The 17,922-nt window shown below is 58.6% G+C and overlaps 8 protein-coding genes across 8 annotated transcripts, besides 16 other annotated features; 1 reads left to right on the top strand and 7 right to left on the bottom strand.

Moving 5' to 3' along the window:
• Positions 1-4: 4 nt before the first annotated feature.
• Positions 5-30: a microsatellite.
• A 468-nt stretch (positions 31-498) lies between these two features.
• Tco025E_02323 (uncharacterized protein) lies at positions 499-3,066 on the bottom strand (the record flags this gene model as incomplete). Its single annotated transcript, XM_029369251.1, has 1 exon — positions 499-3,066. The coding sequence occupies one exon, from the start codon at positions 3,064-3,066 to the stop codon at positions 499-501; it is 2,568 nt and encodes an 855-aa protein (XP_029230654.1).
• A 366-nt stretch (positions 3,067-3,432) lies between these two features.
• Positions 3,433-3,460: a sequence feature (GA-rich).
• Positions 3,461-3,472: 12 nt separating this feature from the next.
• Tco025E_02322 (adiponectin receptor) lies at positions 3,473-4,513 on the bottom strand (the record flags this gene model as incomplete). Its single annotated transcript, XM_029369250.1, has 1 exon — positions 3,473-4,513. One exon carries the CDS (start codon positions 4,511-4,513, stop codon positions 3,473-3,475), a length of 1,041 nt encoding a protein of 346 aa, XP_029230653.1.
• A 249-nt stretch (positions 4,514-4,762) lies between these two features.
• Positions 4,763-4,784: a microsatellite.
• Positions 4,785-4,814: 30 nt separating this feature from the next.
• On the bottom strand, positions 4,815-5,963 carry Tco025E_02321 (uncharacterized protein; the record flags this gene model as incomplete). The annotated part of the gene is made up of 1 exon (XM_029369249.1): positions 4,815-5,963. One exon carries the CDS (start codon positions 5,961-5,963, stop codon positions 4,815-4,817), a length of 1,149 nt encoding a protein of 382 aa, XP_029230652.1.
• Positions 5,964-6,027: 64 nt separating this feature from the next.
• Positions 6,028-6,100: a microsatellite.
• A 25-nt stretch (positions 6,101-6,125) lies between these two features.
• Positions 6,126-6,587, top strand: Tco025E_02320 (uncharacterized protein; the record flags this gene model as incomplete). Its single annotated transcript, XM_029369248.1, has 1 exon — positions 6,126-6,587. One exon carries the CDS (start codon positions 6,126-6,128, stop codon positions 6,585-6,587), a length of 462 nt encoding a protein of 153 aa, XP_029230651.1.
• A 457-nt stretch (positions 6,588-7,044) lies between these two features.
• Positions 7,045-7,151: a microsatellite.
• A 357-nt stretch (positions 7,152-7,508) lies between these two features.
• Positions 7,509-7,535: a microsatellite.
• Positions 7,536-7,917: 382 nt separating this feature from the next.
• Positions 7,918-7,979: a microsatellite.
• A 392-nt stretch (positions 7,980-8,371) lies between these two features.
• Positions 8,372-8,404: a microsatellite.
• A 173-nt stretch (positions 8,405-8,577) lies between these two features.
• Positions 8,578-8,616: a microsatellite.
• Positions 8,617-8,700: 84 nt separating this feature from the next.
• Positions 8,701-8,726: a microsatellite.
• A 129-nt stretch (positions 8,727-8,855) lies between these two features.
• Positions 8,856-8,889: a microsatellite.
• Positions 8,890-8,914: a microsatellite.
• Positions 8,915-9,152: 238 nt separating this feature from the next.
• Positions 9,153-10,709, bottom strand: Tco025E_02319 (sodium stibogluconate resistance protein; the record flags this gene model as incomplete). Its single annotated transcript, XM_029369247.1, has 1 exon — positions 9,153-10,709. The coding sequence occupies one exon, from the start codon at positions 10,707-10,709 to the stop codon at positions 9,153-9,155; it is 1,557 nt and encodes a 518-aa protein (XP_029230650.1).
• Positions 10,710-10,813: 104 nt separating this feature from the next.
• Positions 10,814-10,840: a microsatellite.
• Positions 10,841-11,046: 206 nt separating this feature from the next.
• Positions 11,047-11,099: a microsatellite.
• A 365-nt stretch (positions 11,100-11,464) lies between these two features.
• Tco025E_02318 (uncharacterized protein) lies at positions 11,465-13,699 on the bottom strand (the record flags this gene model as incomplete). Its single annotated transcript, XM_029369246.1, has 1 exon — positions 11,465-13,699. One exon carries the CDS (start codon positions 13,697-13,699, stop codon positions 11,465-11,467), a length of 2,235 nt encoding a protein of 744 aa, XP_029230649.1.
• Positions 13,700-13,943: 244 nt separating this feature from the next.
• Positions 13,944-14,002: a microsatellite.
• A 36-nt stretch (positions 14,003-14,038) lies between these two features.
• Positions 14,039-14,068: a microsatellite.
• A 139-nt stretch (positions 14,069-14,207) lies between these two features.
• Tco025E_02317 (uncharacterized protein) lies at positions 14,208-16,883 on the bottom strand (the record flags this gene model as incomplete). The annotated part of the gene is made up of 1 exon (XM_029369245.1): positions 14,208-16,883. One exon carries the CDS (start codon positions 16,881-16,883, stop codon positions 14,208-14,210), a length of 2,676 nt encoding a protein of 891 aa, XP_029230648.1.
• Positions 16,884-17,202: 319 nt separating this feature from the next.
• Tco025E_02316 (battenin) lies at positions 17,203-17,802 on the bottom strand (the record flags this gene model as incomplete). Its single annotated transcript, XM_029369244.1, has 1 exon — positions 17,203-17,802. One exon carries the CDS (start codon positions 17,800-17,802, stop codon positions 17,203-17,205), a length of 600 nt encoding a protein of 199 aa, XP_029230647.1.
• Positions 17,803-17,922: the final 120 nt, after the last annotated feature.

The following is a 17,922-nucleotide window of genomic DNA, read 5'->3' as shown; positions in this document are numbered from 1 at the left end:
ATATAGAGAGAGAGAGAAAGAGAGCGATAGGTAGATGCATGCATTCAGTCCCTCACAGTGTGTGGGAAAGAGAGGGAGGGAGAAAGATGGAGCGAATCCAGTTCGACTCCTCCACACCTCTACAGCAATTCGTCACTGATGAAATGGTGGAGGCGCCGAAAACGGCCTCCACCCGCCGCCTCCCGCGCATGGTGGGGCGGGCCGCCAACGACTCCGCCTCTCGTCCAGCCATTCGCAATGGAACGACGCGGAGAGCAGAAGCTGCTGTCGGGCGCGTTGGCCAGACGCACGCAGAGCCGGGCGCTTCCTCTCGTGTGCTCCCCGAAGGAAGAGAAAACAAAAACGCACAGGCAAGCAAGCAAACCACCACGAAGGGCCCACAAGTATTAATTAGCGAAAGTAATCCAGTATGCGTCTTGCTGGACTATAGACGTCATAAAAACAGATTGACTAAAAGAAGGAGAGGAGAAAAAAACAAGGGGGGAATTCAGGCTGGATCTAACGTCGGGCCTCTCTCTCGCTGAGCAGTGCTGCATTATCCCTCCTCCTCCCATCCGCAGTAGCGCTGCCACCCCCGCCCCCGCAGCAACCACCGAATGAAAAAAAAGAAAGTACGCGTTTTGCCACTTTCCTTGCCTTATTGCCGTCCTTTTTTGATTTATTGCAGACCTCCTCCGCGTGAAAGATGGGGACGTAGGCGGCGTCAGTAAAATCATCCGCAACCCTCGGCGCCACGGAAGAACTCGTGAAGTTCCCCGGTAGTCGCGCTGTAGTCGAGCCGCCCGGCTCCAGCGAAAGCCCCCCCTGGTGGAAAGCAGGAAAGAGACCGTCTTTCCCATTCGCCCCTTCACTCTCGGCGGCGGCCTCCCCCTTCCGCCCCGTCGTACTGCCCCGCAGCACCGCAGTCGTGTTCGCATCCTCCCCAGTTCGCGCCTCGAGCGTAGTTGTCATATCGGAGGAGAAGAGTGTCAATGAGGTGGAGGAGGCGGTACGGTCAGCGTGGCTTCTACCCGCCGTGGAGCTCTCAGGGCCCGTGTAGGAAGAAGACAAGGAGCCAGGTGACGAGGATGAAGATATGTCAAGGCAGAAACGCCTCAGGTGCAACTCAGGAAGCAAGCTTTGCGACTTCTGCTGTTCCCCCATTCTGCCTTCTTTTGTGGCGGCTGCAAGCTGCGACGAGGCTTCTCCATCCACAAGGGCCCCTCCCAAGCGGGCCTCGTGTCCCCCGCTCGTTGCAGACCGCTGGGGCCGCTGCCCTCCGTGCTCTCGCGCGTCCTCCTCCGTCGCATCAATGGCGTGCCGCGTACCCGGCGGCCGCACCGCCGCCCTGCTATTGTCGCTCACCGCCTTTTCCTGCTGCCGTTGCTGCTGTTGCTGCTCTCTTCGCTGGTATTGGTCCGGTCCTCTCCGCAGCCGCGTTCCAGGCAAATGAAACGTCTCCAGCTGCACGGAGACCGGCGGAGGGGGCGGTATTGAACGCCTAAACGGATGCTGCTGCCGCAACGCCGCCGTGACGGGGCGAAGGCCCCCAGCCTCCGCCTCCTCCGAGGCCGCCAGACGCGCCAATCGCAAGCCCATCTCTTCTTCGGCCCGCAAAAGACGCATCGCCGTAATGGGTGGCAAAAAAAGTCCACGAAAAACACTTGCGCCTGTTGATTCAGAGCCTCGTTTACCTACAGCGTTAAGCACTGCAATCGTGAGCTCTTCCGCCTGGCGACGCAGCTCACGAACCGTTGAAAGAAGCCTCAAACCACGCTGCTCCTCCTCCGTCAAAGCTGCTCGACCCGAGGCACGGGGTTGAGAGTCGGGTGAGAGAGCTCTTTCCTCCTCGTTCTGTTCGCGTGTGTACCGGATACGACTGTCGTAAATCGCCGTCGATGCTGTGGCGGTCTCCGTGACCAGGCTGGGGTAAACTGACTTGGGCTCCCCATGCTCAGCCGGGGGTGGGACGGCAAGAACCTCCTCCGCGCTGCTACTCCGCTTTCTAGCGCTGTCGTCGTTGTTGCGACTTTTTTCTTTCCCGTCCAGCGGCACCTCTTCTGCAGACAGGATCGTTGCTTCTGACGGCAACTCACCTGCCGCCGGCGCCGCAGCCTCCAGCCCCGGCGTGGTCGCTTGTCCACACTGCGGTTTACTTGACGTGCCGGTTGACGGAGGGCGGCCGGAGGCAAAGCTGGACTTCAACATTCTCAGTGCAACCTGCGCCCCGCCTGTCACAGGCGCCGAGGCGCCAGGGACGCCCTCAGACTCCCTCCCGGCAGGGAGAAAAAGGTGTGAGAGCTTCGAGCGTCGTGGTGGCCCAGCGGCGGGTGTCAAGGCCGGCTCCGTGGAGGCGAAGGTCTCCAATGGCCGCTGCATCACCTCGTCGTAGATGCGCCGCTGCAGCTCCATCACAGACGCCAACCGCGTTGAATGCGAGATAAACCGCGTCACCGCCGCGCTGCACGCATCGCGTCGTCGGCGGCACTCCTCCTCCTCCCTCGCCACCTCTATGCGTTGGGCCTCGTAGCGCCGTCTGTAAAAGTCGTGTGCTTCCATTGTTCCCACGCGATGCTCGTGCTGTCTAAGTGTCGCCGTTGACACGGCGCCGCCGACGCCGCTGCTGCCCGTGCCTCCGCTCGATGTCGCCGTCGCCGCCGGTGGACTATTGCCCTCCGCCTCCTCGCTGCCGACAACCCCAGAAGACGATGATGCCGTTGGCGCCACACCACGAGGCGAGTTACGACAGTTGGGGCTCAGCAGAGTCCACGTCAAGACGCTGTTCGTCTCGGAATCTCCTACGGAATGCCGGCGTATGCTTGAGAGACCAGACACGTGTGGCATGGAACCACGCACTCCCTCCTGCTGCCCACCAGCCACGGTCGCCGCAGCATACGGCGGCGAGGAAGAAGTTGAGCATCCTCGCTGCCGCGGCGCGCTCAGCCGCAGGGCAGCCGGACGCGGCTCGGCCGAAGGAGCTGACGCGGAATAGCTCTCGAAAGTCGCAAAGCGTCGCTTTGCGTCCCGCAGACGGTCGATGGCGGGCACGGACCCCAACGGAGGCAACGCCCCTGCCGTTGCTGCCATTGGCGCCAACCCTCAAGGCAGCCTCTAATTCCAGCTGCTTTGACGAATCCAAAGTGTGTGTGTCTGCCCCGCCCCTTTCTTCTTCCCAACGTGGAGCTCCTGCAGACACCACGTTGGGAAGGTCTACGCACAACGCCACCGACACCCGAGAGAGACAAAAGAAAAGCACAAAAAGGCATCAAGGCGGAAGAGAAAAAAAAGACGCACCACGCACCCAACCGCAGAGAGAGGGAGATGAAATGTAAGAAAAAAAACAACAACAACGGAAGAAGAAGCAACAGTGCGTGGCAGAGAAAGGAGGACTGCAACGGATACATGCATCCCCGCCCATCGTCACAAGTCACGCGTCGCCCCTTTGGTCCTCCCTCCTTCTTTCTTTCTTTTTTTTCCTTCTCAGCCACCCAACTCAGCAGCGCGCCAACTCATACTCCTCCACGTCGTAGTAGAAGCCAAGCAGCATCATCGTTGTGCTCAGCATGATGCAGTAGTGCCAGAGCGTGTGGCTGTTCCACATGTAGTCAATCTCCTCGCTTGACACCAGGAAGCGCCCCACCCACCGCCAAAAGCGTGACGTGGCGGTCGCCTCCGCGGCGGAGGACGCCGGCTGCGGCTGCGTGACGCGACGCAACTGTCGCTCGGGGAACCGAAACCCACCAATGACCCCGCCCAGCGCGATAAACACGTAGCTCATCGCATGGCAGTGAAGCGCCTGGTGGTAGCCCTGGGACTGCACCTTGGGAAGCTCGATCCACAGGAGAACCGAAAGGCGGAGGGCGCAATGAAACCCAATCGCCTTAAGACGACCAATCGCCCCACAGGTCGCATTAAACAGGACGCAGTAGAGCACAAACAGGCCGGACAGAAGCACTGCCCCAAAGCCTGCGTGCGAGGTCCAGCCTGCACTGCACGCGTTGCCGCGGTAGAGAAAACTCCACGAGGTGGCAGTGATGCACAGGACGACGCCAGTCACGTCACAGTTCATCAGGCGTCGGTACGAGACCTCTGAGGTGGGACAGGGCATGAAAAGATGATACACCACACTACAGATGAATATCGCAATAAACACGAGGCAGGTGGCGCGAAATGCCGTGGTGGGGTTTGCGCCAGCGAGATGTTCGTTGCTCGTGCCCAGCCATCGGCGCCCATACGACGGCAAGGCGGCGGCGGCCATCGCAGTCACGCCACCGGCACCACCACTACCAACGCTGGTCGTCGTGGTCGTGGTCGTGGTCGTGGCCGTGGGGTCCATGGCGGGCGGGAAAAGCGTCAGGTAAAACACAAAGCACGCAGCGATGGCATGTGTCCAGATGTTGAACGATTCGTTGTGCCAGCCAAAAAAGGAACGCAACGCGGCACGAATAGTCATGCGAGGACGATAGCCGGAGACAATGTACGGATTGAACTGCAGCCATGGATCCACCTGTTGGACGGTTAATAGCTCAGGCATTACCGCCGCAGCAAAAAGGCACTACGCCTTTCCCCTCCGTGACGGCACAGTTAAACACCCACACCCGCCAGCAGGCACAGCACGCGCGCACGCGCCAAGAGGAAGAAGAAATGAAACAAGAACAAAAATACAAGAACGAAAAAAGTGCATTCCTCGCACTCCAATGCTCTTCCAAAAGAAGAACGAACCCAGCCCACGCGAATATAATGCACACATGTGGCAATAAGTGGAAAAGGGAAAAAAAGGGGGGAACGAAAGAAAGAAAGAAAGAGTTTTCACACCTTCATTTGACACCACAATGCTAAAAGACGTGGAGTTGTCCTTTGGGGCAGCGACGCTGAGCACGGACGGCTTCCGCTGCCTCCCTGTGTGCACGCGCAAACCGTGCGTGGACAGGAACGTCATCTTCGACCGCGGCGGTAGCGTTGGACGGGTGACTGCAGGAAACGATGGTGGTGGTGGGAAGACTTAGCACGTGCAAGTACTGAAGACGAAACTCCTTCTCGCGCTCCAATGCAGCACGTAGCTGATCCTCCACCGCCGCCTTCGCCAGCACCGCCGCACGTTTATCCTCCAACGCCAAATTTGCAGCGGCGGCGGCGCGGGAGGACTCACGTTGAGACTTTTCCGCAAAAACAAACAACTGCCAAAGCGAGAGGCGGGACTGCCACTCGGCGTCGTTCACCTCATCACGGTGGCGCACTTCGTCCAGAAGTGACTGCTGGAGAAGGGCCTCCTGCAGCTGCAAGGACCTCTCCGCGGCGCACAGTAACTGCCCGTGTTCGTTGCGGATTTGCAGCGTCGACCGTGTTGCGCGCCCCCACCCCTCCTGCAGCGCACGGAGCATCGACCGCGACTCCGCCTCATGCTCAAAGAGAAGTTGTCGCCACGTCGACTCCAGTCGCTGCAGCTCAAGCCTTTGCTCGCCCATCATCGTCGTCAGAAACGACACAACCGTGCTGTGCATCTCTGCGTCCTGCCGTATTCGCTCCTGCGCCGCCGCGAGGGCGAGCTCCATAGACACGTGCCGTCTCTCGAGAAACTCGTTACGCTCCGCGTACTCCTGTAGGAGGGCCGTCTTCTGCAGGAGCGCATGTGCCTGCCCCTCCCACTGCTCTCCAGTGAACTCTGTGTTGCTGGCGGCATGGACGCGAGAGGTCGGCACGGGCGAAGTTGCACGTGTGGTCGTCGTCGATGCCGCCCAAGTCCCAATGGAGCGTTGCGGCGGAGGTGCGTAGCGACGCCTCTCCGCCTGCGCGTTGTCGTCCGTCTGGGTCGACACCGTTGACCGGGTTGCCCTCGCCCCGGTGCGTGACGCGGAATGCGGTAGAGGCGGCGGCGAAAGCGCGCGAGGCGCGGCGTCAGCGCCCACGCGCAGCTCCGCCAGCCCCCCAGCTGCGGCGGATGGAAGTGGCACCGCAGAAAAACGCAGCAGCCGGGGCGCCTCCATCAGCAGCTCCGCCTGGAACTTGTATGGCGCGGCACGATCGCGGGAGCCGCTGGTTGTAAGACTCGCCGCAGCGTCAGTGGAGTAGCAGCATGACGCGTAGATGGAGCACGAGCAGCAACAGCACGAAGAAGCAGCAGAACAGGCCGACGAGGAGGACGTCGAATGTCCGGCGCAGCTCAGCTGCAGCTGCAGCTGCAGCCACTGTCGTTGTCACTCCAGCGTGCCCTCTCCGAGCAGCTGCAACTCTCCGCCAGCAGGGAGCAGGAACATGAGGCGTGCGCCCCCCGCATTTCCCCCAGTCCCCTCTTTTGCTGTTTCTCTCCCCTCCCGCTCTTCCTCTCGCTGCGTCTGTGTGAGTGTGTCTCGTTCCCTCAGCGTGCGCGGCGGCCCAGTCCTTGCCCCGCCAAGCCCCTTCCACGACAGGCCACCGACCACAGAGAGAAGCGCAGCAGCAGGGATGAGGAGGAAGTGGAGCAAAAGGGGGAAGGAAAAAGAAAAAAAAGAAAAACGGGCGGCGACGGCCGCGCGTGGCTGCGGGGAGGCCGGCAAGCCGAACTGCGACAGTCACGTCCTTCAGAAGCGTGGGAAAAAAAAAACGTGTCGTGCGCGTGCGAACTCCCATGAGTCGAAACTAAAATCAGCATACTCAAGATACAGAGGGGGGAGGGGAAAGAAGGCACGTCAGAACAAAAACAAGACAAAAAAAAAGGTAAGAGAGGAGGGTGGTGGCGCCCACTGCAAGATCGGCAGGCAGCGCCACCTCCTCTCCACGCCCCCTCCCCCCTCCCCTGCAAAGGCCATAATAAAGAAAAAAACAACAACAGTGGCTCTTTGAGTCCCCCCAAGGGGGGGGGGTCGAAAAGGGCGAAAAGAAAATGGGGCAAAAAAAAAACCACGGCGGGAAAATGGGAAATATTGGCGGCAATGCGTTAATCCAGCATCGCAGCTGCCACCCTTCCAACTCCCTCTCCTGCACCGCTCATCTCTCGCAGAGTGTGTAGCACATTGGCAGATATCTATCTATACACATATACAGATAGATATAGAGAGGGGCATATAACGTATGTATGTACACGGTACATTTATTAATTTCTCTGTTGTTTGTGTGTGTGTGTTTTTTTTTCGTTTATTTCATTTTCCGTTTATTTTTGCTTCTTTTTGTTGCCGTTTTTCATTTGTTTGTTTATTCCAGCAGCTTCTGTCGGTCCTTCTCGTCCTCCTTTTTTTTCCCCCTTCGTTTTTGTTGTCGTTGAGAGGCTCTTAACTTTTTGCGCGTTGCATTCTTTTGCTTTGCACCAGCCCTTCTGCCTCTCCGCTCCATCGCGTGCCGGTTCACATTGCAGAGGCACCGCACGTAGCCCACTGCGGATGTGCATTGGAGCACTCTACTTGTGGCTGCACGCACCTCCATTGTCTGGGGTATGGCTGGGCACAGGCAGGGCGTGCGCATGTGCAGCCGCAGCGGTGCAGCAATATGTCTTTACTCGAGTCCCACACCCACCGGCAAAAGCATCAGGCGGAGGGAATGCGCACACACGCACACAGATATATATATATATACATATACATGTACGTGCAGACGAACCCTGAAGGGGGAACAAAAAAAAAAAAGAATGCGGCACTTTCCCCAGAAATAAACTATCCTCGCTGGGGCCTCACAAGCAGGCAGACAAAGTAAAGAAAATCAAAAGTAAACTTCAACTAAGAAAATGACGAGGATGCTGACCAGGTAAGTGGAGGGGAGTGGAAAAAAAAAAAGGAAATGCGTGCATGCACTCAATTATATCAGTAACCTGGGAGCTGCAGAAGGCCAACTGCAAAAAAAAAAAAGGGTGGGGTTCAAGTACCTCTCCGTGATGGGATCCAGAAGCACGTCAAGTGGACGGTGATACAGAGGACTGCGTCACCGCTTACATATACTGAGAGAGGGGGAGAGACGCACGGCATGGCCCACACAAAAACAACGACAAGAGAAGAAGAAGAGAAAAAAAAAAAAGAAGTAACAAAAAAGAAAAATATTGCGGAGACACGTACAATTCGATACGCCCACGCACTCCATCAATATCAATACATTCAGTTAGGGAGGTATACTATAGCACGACACCAAGGAGGAACCAAGCACCGCCACATCCACTTATCTAGATAATTACGGACGCACCTGCGGCTGCATTTTATTATTGTTCCACTTGCTTTCCACGTTCGCGTTTTATCCCCACTTCTTGGCCTCCACTTGCCCCGCGCTGTCCCTCCACACACTTCGATCACGGCACCCGCTTACGCTTTTCTTGCGCTCGCCCTTACCGTTGCGTGCAAGGTGCCCCCAAAACACTTCCATCATTTCTCCTTCCTTTATTCTTTTTCACTTTCATTGTTTCAAATCGAAGCGGGGAAGTTTTGTTTCTTCCCCCTTCCTGTTTTTTTTCTTTGTTCTTGTTTTTGTTTACATTCGCAGTTTTTCACTCCTTTTTTTTTATGCCTTCGTTGCTGTTATTGTTGCGTGGGTGGCTGGGTGAGCAGATGAACCACATCGCAGCGAGCTACACTCGGCACAGCAGCAACCAGCCCGGCCGTACCACGATGGTAGACACGTACACATGCATGTGTTTAAGAGCGCGTGTGCGTGTGTGTGTGTGTGTGTGTGTGTGTGCGTGTGAAAATGCGTACAGGCATGCATACATAATGTGTCTGTCCGTCTCGCTGACTGCCGCTGAAACCAACACGGGAGGGGGAGGGGGCGCACACGCACACACACACGCACACACATATATAATACATATGTACCACGTGTGCATCTAACCCTCCTCCGCCTCCTCCGCGTGACCCGTCACTGCCACCCGTTGCCTATGTACATGCAGGGGCGCACAACCGCCGAGGGAGGTGCGAGAAAAAAAAAACAACAACAACAACAACAACCACAACCACAACACAAACAAAGAAAACAAAACAAAAAAGAGAGGGGGGGATCGAGCAGGTGGGTGGAGGGCGAGGGCGAAGAACTCAGCGTCGTGTTATTTCCGCTTGTGTTTTACTCTGTTTTCTTTCTCCTCTTTTTTTCTTTTTTCTGCGCCGCCTTCCTCATTCCTCCTCCTCCTCCCACTTTTTTTTTCGCTTTTGCGTGCTGCTTTTGGTCGTCGAAATTATTTCCTCTTCTTCTTTACTTTTTGTTGTTGTCGATGTCCCGCCGCGGGCTTAGTCCTCAAACATCATGAAGAGCGATCCGCCCCGCTTGCGGGACTCCATCACGGAGCGCATAATGCTCTGCCGCTCCAGCGAATCCATGCCGTAGAGCTGGGTGGAGAGTTTCTCGACAAGTTCGAGGTCCTTGATGCCCTTGGTGGCGGCGCCGAGCTGAAACTGCACGTCCGCTCGAATGAGGAAGACGGGGAAGAGAAGCAGCGCGTTCTCCTCGTCGAAGCTCTTCCCCAGCAGGACGCGGTCGTTGTAGTTACAGTGCCTCTGGGCGACAAACTTCATCGAACGCTTCTGCAGCTGCTTCTTCTGCTTCTCGTCCACCATGCCGCACTGAATCTCGAGGTGGTAGTTCGTGCCAGGCACAACGCGATGAATATCCTCATCGATCCAGCTGATGTACCGCAGCGCGGCGGCCTGCTGTGGGGCGGGCACGACACGGCAAAGTGAGCGGCGGTCGTGGATCATCTGCAGGTACACCTTTATCGGGCACTCCTCGCCATCCTCCAGCACCATGTCGAGGGCGCCGTTTGCCTTATTGCACAAGGACTTCGTCTCCGCGTCGTCGAAGAAGTTGTTAACCCGTGGCTTGTTTTTCGCAGCCGGGGGGCCCTCGTTTGTAATGGACGTCGTGGAGGATTCGGCATCCAAGTCTTCCATGACCGCCTCAAGAAAGTTCAACACAACGGTGTTTGTCAGGCTCTTTGCCCGTCGCAGGGCAACTTTGTACAACTCCTGGTAAACCTTTGAGCACGCCACCACGGCCACGTCGAGGTCCTTCTTGCGCTTCTTCTCGCCCCGCCCTTCCTTAAACCGTTCGGAGGAGACGAATACACCGTTTGCCATGGCCGAGACCCAGTGAAGGCGCAGGTGCTGCTCGAGGCAGTCAAGCACAGACTCCCGCTCGAGGTCGTTTCCCATCAACGCGCCTAGGCGTGATCGAACGTTTCCTGCAGCCCCACCCGCAGCCCCGCCGCCCATCTCAAGCGGGTTGCTCGCGCCGTTCTCCTCATCCCTCGCCTCCGATGCTGACTCGCGGGCAAGCCGAAGAAACTGCACAAAGATGCGGGTATGGGAGGTGATAAAGTCCAGGTGCGGTGTTGCCTCCTCGTAGCGGGTGGCCGCCATATACGAGTCCGCGACGTCGGCGCGCAGCTGCAGGTACTCCAAAATAACCTCAAGCCGGCTGTCTAGGGGAATTTCAATCCCTCCAGCCGCGTCCGCACCCCCCGAATCGGCCATCTCCACGTCAAGCTCACTCCCGTCCTTCATCGTGTCCTTCGTCACATCTGGGTACGCCCCCTCCTCCGCTGCCTCCTCCTGGGCTTGTCCCTTCTTCTTCACCTCCGACTTATTCGGCTCCAACTTGTTTTGCCGCCGCTGCTCCCAATCAATAAGCTCATCCAGGCGGGTCCAAAAGTAATGACCCTCGTGCTTCTCAATGGCCTGATCGTAGTAAATCTCGGCGTACGTGTAGCGACCCTCCTGCAAGGACCGGTAGCCCTCTTGGTACAGCCGTGAGTGGGCAGTCTCGGCTGTAGAGGCGCCAGACCCCATGGTTATTATTATTGCTTTTTCTTCTTGGGTTCTTAAGGTGCTCTGCTCCTTTTCTGCACTTAGCTGTCGCCCTTCGCGCTTCGCTCGACCGCCGCTTCTCACAGGTGTGTGTGTGTGTCTCTGTGTGTCTGCCCTCTCTGCCTGCGGGGCCAAATTGCCAGTACTTCCCTACTAACTGTTACCTTCCTTGCTGCTAAACTTCTTCGTGCTTGAGTGGTGGCAGCGATGTCTCTGTTGTGCGGACTTCAGACACGCTGCTTTGTTTTCCTCCTTTGCTCTTTGCTTGCCTCGCCTCCCTCGCACGCTGTCGCTTTTTCGCGGTCGAAGCTCTGCCGACAACAAAAACAAAAACAAACCAAAACAAAAAAGCATAAACCAAAGACGAAGAACGCAGAAGGAGACACACGCGCAGATACAAATAGAGCGAGAGAAAGTCGACAAAAAAAAATATTTCGTGTGTGTGGTGGGGGGGGATGCATGTATACAGGCAAAAGAACCAATTTTTTAAAAAAAGATAGAGGAGAAACGTGCATGGCTACGCAAAGACATGAAAGAAAAGCCCGCAACGAGCCCCGCAGTCCGTACGTGAGGAATACACCCCTCCGCTCGTGTGGTCCCGCCATCGTGGAAGCTGCCCTCTTGCAAATGTTTTCCTCCTCCTTGTCGTCGTCCGTCTCACGTTCCCCTGTCTCGCGCAGCAGCAGAGACTGCGCGGTGCGACAAGGCGCCGCTTGCCCCCCAGCCCACTCCCACTCCTACCGAAACCGCACCACCAGGCGCACACTCTGTGCAGCAATGCGCATCACCGACTTCAGCTTCTCCGCGGGGCAACCGTTCAGCGTCAGTAGACGGCCATGACGATGCGTGAGCACGCGCTGCAGGCGCGTGGCGTGCTGCGTGTCAAGCGGGGTTGGCATGCTCGCAGCAGTCCTCCATGCAGGGTTGTAGCGCATCCGCACCGCCGCAGTCGCCGGGGGCTGCACAAACGTGTCCGAAGGCGTGGATAGCAGAGAAGTTGCTGCGGGAATGTCGTGGAGATTCGTGTCGGCCGCAACCGCCTCCAGACGGAACGGCCACGGAACATGCGTTGCCGGGCGCAGCAGCTGCACCTTCACTTCCGTCTCATCGCATGGTGGCGCGTCGACCGCATTGAGTACCGCCCCCAATTCCCCTTCACAGCACCGGAAGTGCCACGTTAACTCTGCCTGTGGTTCCCGTTCCTGCGACGCTGACGGCGCCGCGCTTGCGCGCCCCCGCCGCTGCCGCTGCGCTTGAGCGAGAGGACCCGCTGTGGCGGTGGACGAAGCGACCCTCAGTGGCGGGCGTGAGTGCGTGGCGCCGCCGCGGGGGGCCGCCTTCCCCGGTGTTACCGCCGCCGCCGCCGCCATCACCGCACGCATCACCGGGTCTTCTTCCACCGAGTCCTCCGACACTCCGGCCGCCGCAGGCAATCGCGCGGCGGGGGCGGCGGGAGTCGCCGGTGGTGCGCTGACGCCAACGTCTGCCGCCTCGGCGGTTGCCGTGTTGGTGGTGGCGGCCGCCTGCGAGAGCGCCGCAAAGACGGACTTGAGGCTGTAGTACGGCGTCTCCACGTGGCGTGCGTCGCTGGGCCGCCCCTGCCGGGGCGTGAGCGACACGACACGGAAGTGTGCGACGAAGCGGCTGCGGTGCGGCCGCGTCTCCAGCGCCCGCGATGCGGCAGCCGCGGCCAACGCGCACAGCCCCTGCGCCAGCGAGGCGGGGGAGGCGGGGGACGGTGGCACTGCGGCCGCGTCGTCGGGAAGTTGTTGTTGCCCCCCCGCCGCCGCGCAGCGCCGGAGGAGAGCCTCAAACTGCAGAAGAATCGCCAACGCCATACGTACACGCGCCATCTCCAAGAGCAGCAACGTCAACTGCCGCGCAAACCCGTCAGACGACCCCCAGCCGCCTTCCACGCCCGCCATCGACTTGTCACCCTCCCGCACTATGCGCTTCACCACAGACATCTCCTCATTCAGCAACTCCGCGAGCCGCGAGGACGTTGTCGTGTACACAAAATGATGCTCACTCAACACCGACAGCTGATGTTGGCGCGGCAGAGACACCAACGCCGCAGGACAAGTGGAGAAGCAAGGGGAGGAAATGTCAAAGAACTCGCGTGCCGCGGCCAAAACATCCGCTGGGATGCCAAACAGCCTCCTCACCTCCGCCTCTTCCACGCCAATGTCGGCCAAGACGGGGGCTGCGTTCGAGCACAGTTTGATGGCGTGATGCATGATGCCCTTGTGTTCCCTGTCCACGGCCCTCCAAAGCTGGGAGCGTAGGCCCTTTTGGACGGCGGCGTCTTGCATGACCTCCAGTAAGTGCTCGGATGCCACGTGCGCCGACCAGGGAAAGTTGATCTGCGAGGAGGCCGCGACAGCCTCACGCGCCGCCCCACGTGTACGCATAGCCGCAGCCTCGGTAGCCGACTCGACGTTGCTCGTGGCGGCAGGAGAAGATGCAGAGAAAGAGGCGGAGGCAAGCCCACTAGACGAGTCAAGTCGGCTGTAGTGAAGTGCATGTCGCACGCACGCAGTGAGAACTGTGTGGAGCACAAAACATGTCTGCGTAGGACCATTTAAGCTGCCTGTGCGTTCCGCCTGCTGCTTCACAAATGATGCCACACCCGAAGCCACGCGCTGCGGCGTCGCCCGCTGCGACTGGTTGAGGATGTCGACACCCTTGCTGTCGCTGCGGTCGTCCTCCTCGGTGCCCCGCGGCCTGCCCCTGCCCGACGCAACCGACGGATGCCCGTCGCCAGAAAGCAGGCGGTGGTCTACCGCAGCAAGTATCTCCTCCACTGGCGGCGCGCCGTCCGTCGAGGACGACGGTGCCGCACGCAGTCCGCCGGGAGGTGCGCCTGGAACTTCCCCCGCGCCCACCGTTGGCTCCGGTGCGTGTTTGCGTGGCAGCCCACGTCGCCTGAGGTGGGCGTCGACCCACGCCAAGGTCAGCGGAGACCCCGTCATGGCTGCACTGGGTGTACAGGGAAGAGACAGACAGAGAAAATGCAGAGCCTACAGCACACATGGAACGAAAGAGTAACAAAGAGAGATATAGATAGCTAGAACAAAGAGAGGAAAAGAACGAAGAGGAGACGTGAATGCGCACATACGCATATACCTATACATAGAGATCTCCTTGCAAAGCCTCCGCCTCAAAAGAGACGAGGGGCGGAAGAAGCATTATTACAGGTTCTTGTGATGAGGAACCGAAAAAAAAAAAAAGAAGAAAGAGAGGGGAAGAAGGGAAAAAAGTAAAACACAGAAAAACAAGAATGCGCCCAAGATGAATGTATTTGATCGCTTTGTGCGTGTGTATGTGTATGCGTATGTGTGGGGAATCATGCCACTCTCTATGACGGATGTCAACAAATCCATATACCGCCTCATTGTATGCCTGCTGTACCATTTCCCATTCTCCCTCGCATGGGGCGGGCGGGTAGGAGTTTCCCGCAACTTGAATTTGTCCGTGACATCACCACCTTCTGTGAAATTTAATCTGCATGTGCAGTGCGTGCTTCATTATATCCATCACCTCAGGCAGCCGTGTGGCGGGGGTGCCATTGACGCTCATGATGATCCAATCCCCTTTCCGAGAGGTAAACAGCCTGTGAAAGGGATGCTGCCGACGCCGCGGATCCATGATAAGCGGCAGCCCAACCACCCGAATCGTTCGGCCCGACTCCGTTCCCACCTTCTCCATTGAAAGACCCCACTTCTTCGCGGCCGACTGGCGGCTGAGGACCATCTCATCGAGTGTGAGCAGATTTAGTGTCACGTCATTTGGGAACTTGAGTGGAGCCACGGCGGCAGCTGCGCCGCCGCCAGGCAGCTCGGCAGGCGGCTGCCGCCGCTGTTGTTGCTCCTGCTCGTGCGACGCTGACGGCGTCAGAGGCAGTCTCGCACCCTCAGCCTCAGCCTCGGCCGCTGGCGCAGGCTCCTCCGGCCCATCGAGATCCAAGGAGGGGGTGAATTCCTCCGAGAACAAGGCAGCGACGGGCGTGCTGTTGGGCACGTGACTCCCGTTGAGACGACCTCCAGCAGGGGCGTCGGCCGCGCCAACCTCCTCCTTCTGCTCCTCCTGCTCCTCCGTCAGGCGTGGGAGAGGCGCCGCAGTTGTTGTTTTTAGCTCCCTCGACGGGATGGACACAAGTGGCTTCTCCGACAGGGCGAAGCGATCCACGTCGCGCAGCACAGCCTCCGCCAGAGGCTTCGGCACAGCCTCCTCGCGTCCCTCCTCCCTCTCCAACGCCTCGCCTCTCGAGGGAAGTGACGGAGTGGGGGACGCACAGTCCTGCGCAGAAGACGCCAGAGTCGCGGCCGGCCCTACTTTCCCTGGCGGACCCGCGGGACTTGCCTCTCGCAGGGGTGTTTTCCGCGTTTGCTCCTGCAGACCAGAACCCCGCCTCCGCTGCTTGCCTTCTTCGTTGCCCAAAGGCGGATTCTTCGTTGGGGCCGTAGCCGCCTCTTTGGAGGCCGCGGGCGGCTGTCTCTTGGCACGCTTGGGGACGGCGCCATCTACAGGCGCTGGTGCCCCGCTGCCCCGCAGCTGTTCTCTCTCACTGCCGTTTATCTCCACCGCTGCTGGTGGCGCTGCGTCCGCCTGCTGCCCCCCGTCCGACGTCGATGACGACGGTGGTGGGATGATCTGCAGGTCGATCACAATTGTGTTGATCGTCGAACTCAGCGCCTCCAGTTGGGCCGGGTTCGTCACCTCCACGCCGTTTATCCCGGCGATGCGCACCCGCCTGGGGTGACGCGCAAAAAACGCCACGGCCGCCGGTGATAGAATGCCGTCAGGGACACTCACAACAAGGAGTTCACGGGTGATGGCCACATCCCACGAGACGCTGTAGTTGTCGCGGTGGAGCACCAGCGTCGCGACGGGCAACTCCTGTGGCCCTCGCTGCTGCTGCTGCTGCGGCGGCGGCGGCAGCGGGGAGGAGGAGGAGGAGGAGTTTTCTGTCCCAGTGGCATGAAAGGCTAGCTGCTCCACGGCCGGCGCACTGTCGGAGACCAGCTGCATCCTCACGAACAGGCGCTTCTGCTTCGGGGTCAGTGCCTCCAGCTTCGCGGTCGCCTGGACCCCGTCCAGGTTATTGAAATCCGCCGGCTTTAAATTACACGAGAGCAGCGAAAGCCCGCCCTTACTCGCGTGCATGAACTGATGCAGCTTCTCTCCCGCACCGGTTGCCGCCCGCACCACCGCACTCACCCCCGTCAATTTCCCGTTGTGGTTAAATTGCAACCCCCACGCCGAGTTTCTATCCGGGCGCAGCAACGTGAACTGCAGCTTTCTTTGCTCAAACGATTGCACCCGCGCGCCGGGACTCGCCCGTGCGGTGAACTCCGTCTCCAGCACCCACTCCCCCAGCTGGTAGTACTGTTCGTACAACACCGGCAGTAGCGCCACCGGGACGTGTGGCGAGCCCATGGCCCGCACGCACGGAAATGTGCAAAGCAGACGACGGTAAGACGCCTCAAAGTCGTCTAGGAGCATTGTGGTGGCCCGCAACGCCTGCAGCTCCTTGGGTGTGTGGGGAAACGCGTCCCAATTGACCCCACCCACCAACTCCTCCTTGACCCGCTCCCGCAGCCGCGCAACCGCCGCCTCGATGCGCAGCTGCACACCCGGGCACGTGAGTACATGCAGTCCCTCCATGACCATCGTGCCAGAGACGGATCGGTGCACGACAGACACACTCCAAGCGTCAGAGGGAAAACCGCCTGCAGAAGCAACGGCGCCAAGGGTTTGCGTGGCCGCAGCTGCCGCCTTAGTTGCCGGGCCGAAGGCGGAGGAGGGCAATTGCGTGTCCGCTGCCGCTGCTGGTGTCGGCCCCAACTCCGAAGGCTGCGACCCGGGCAGGGGCGAAAGAGCCAGGCGCACATCCTTGGCCAGCGCCAACAGTGCCCCGCGCGGCGTGACATCTTCCTCTACAGCCATATCCGCACGGGCTGCCAGGCTCTCCACCACCTCCGTTACCCGACGCGCCAGGCGCAGCGAGTACGGATCCCGCCCCGACTGCAACTGGCGGTGAAACGGTGAGCGGCGGAGCGCGCAGAGGTAATTGTTAAGATCGGTCCATTGCCGCAGCCGTTCCCAGGTGGCAAGGGCATCCTCAAGAAACTCCTGCGGCAGAGGCTGCGGCATATCTCCCTCCTCTTACCGAAAAAAAAACCCTCCCTGCACTTGCCTGCGTATAAGTACAGAGCTTAGCCAGGTGCAGCTGCGAGCAGACGGAATTTATGCGCAGCCCCGCGTCTCCCCAGGGCCTAGCTGCGGGGTATACGTGCGCAACGCAAGGTAGGGGAAGCGACAGAGAACGCGCACTGGTGTGAGAGCAAGAGAAAAACAAACAAACAAAGTACAATTAAAAATAAACTACTTTTAGCTTCTCGTTTTTGTGCGTATTTGTGTGTAATGTAATGCGTGACCCTCGCCCCTCCTATGCGTGTTGCCGGGTCCCGCCCTAAACGCAATAGAAAGTCAGAAAAAAGAGAAGAAAAGACGTAAAAAAAAAGCGGGGGAGCGTCAGTTTAGTTGTTTGTTTTCTTTTTTTTTCTTTTCGTGGTGAAAAAGAAAAATAATAGTACAAAAAAAAAGAGAGAACTGACAAAACCGGAATGCGCAGTGAAGCAACACGAGGGAGAGGGAGAGGGGCGGAGGACAGGAATGACAGCAAAAAAGAAAAAAGGGCAATTCCCTCCGTCGTGCTGGCAGAGCTCTCCGGCACACAAAAGGGCAACTTGAGACCGAAGAAATACATGAGCCAGTAGACAATGACAAAAACGATGCTAAGCAAGAAGATCTGTGCGTTAGTCATGCTAGCGGAGGTCAAGCCAAGAAATATGAGCGAGGCGGCAACACCCGACAATCCCGTTCCGGACGACCACGAGCTGATCTGCCAAGGCGGCATGCGCTCCATGTAGCCCAAGAACACACTGCTGCCGTAGTTGCACGACATCCCAATGAAGATGACGCCAACCAGCATCGTAATAAAGGCGGCAACGTTGTTGTGCCCACCGATGTCCCAGGCGAAGCTCACCAGCAGAATGGCCACAATCGACATCACTGACGTCACCGTCACGCGGATGTTGTACGAGAGCAGCTGCAGCACAAAGGCGTTTATAACATTTGCGATGATCCCAAAGACACATTCGCCCACGTGATTAGTGCCACGTACTTCTTC

Source organism: Trypanosoma conorhini (assembly GCF_003719485.1).
Source record: "Trypanosoma conorhini strain 025E chromosome Unknown Tco_14.4_contig_00089, whole genome shotgun sequence".
Lineage (NCBI taxonomy): Eukaryota > Euglenozoa > Kinetoplastea > Trypanosomatida > Trypanosomatidae > Trypanosoma > Trypanosoma conorhini.
This window is presented reverse-complemented; position numbering and strand designations above follow the sequence as displayed.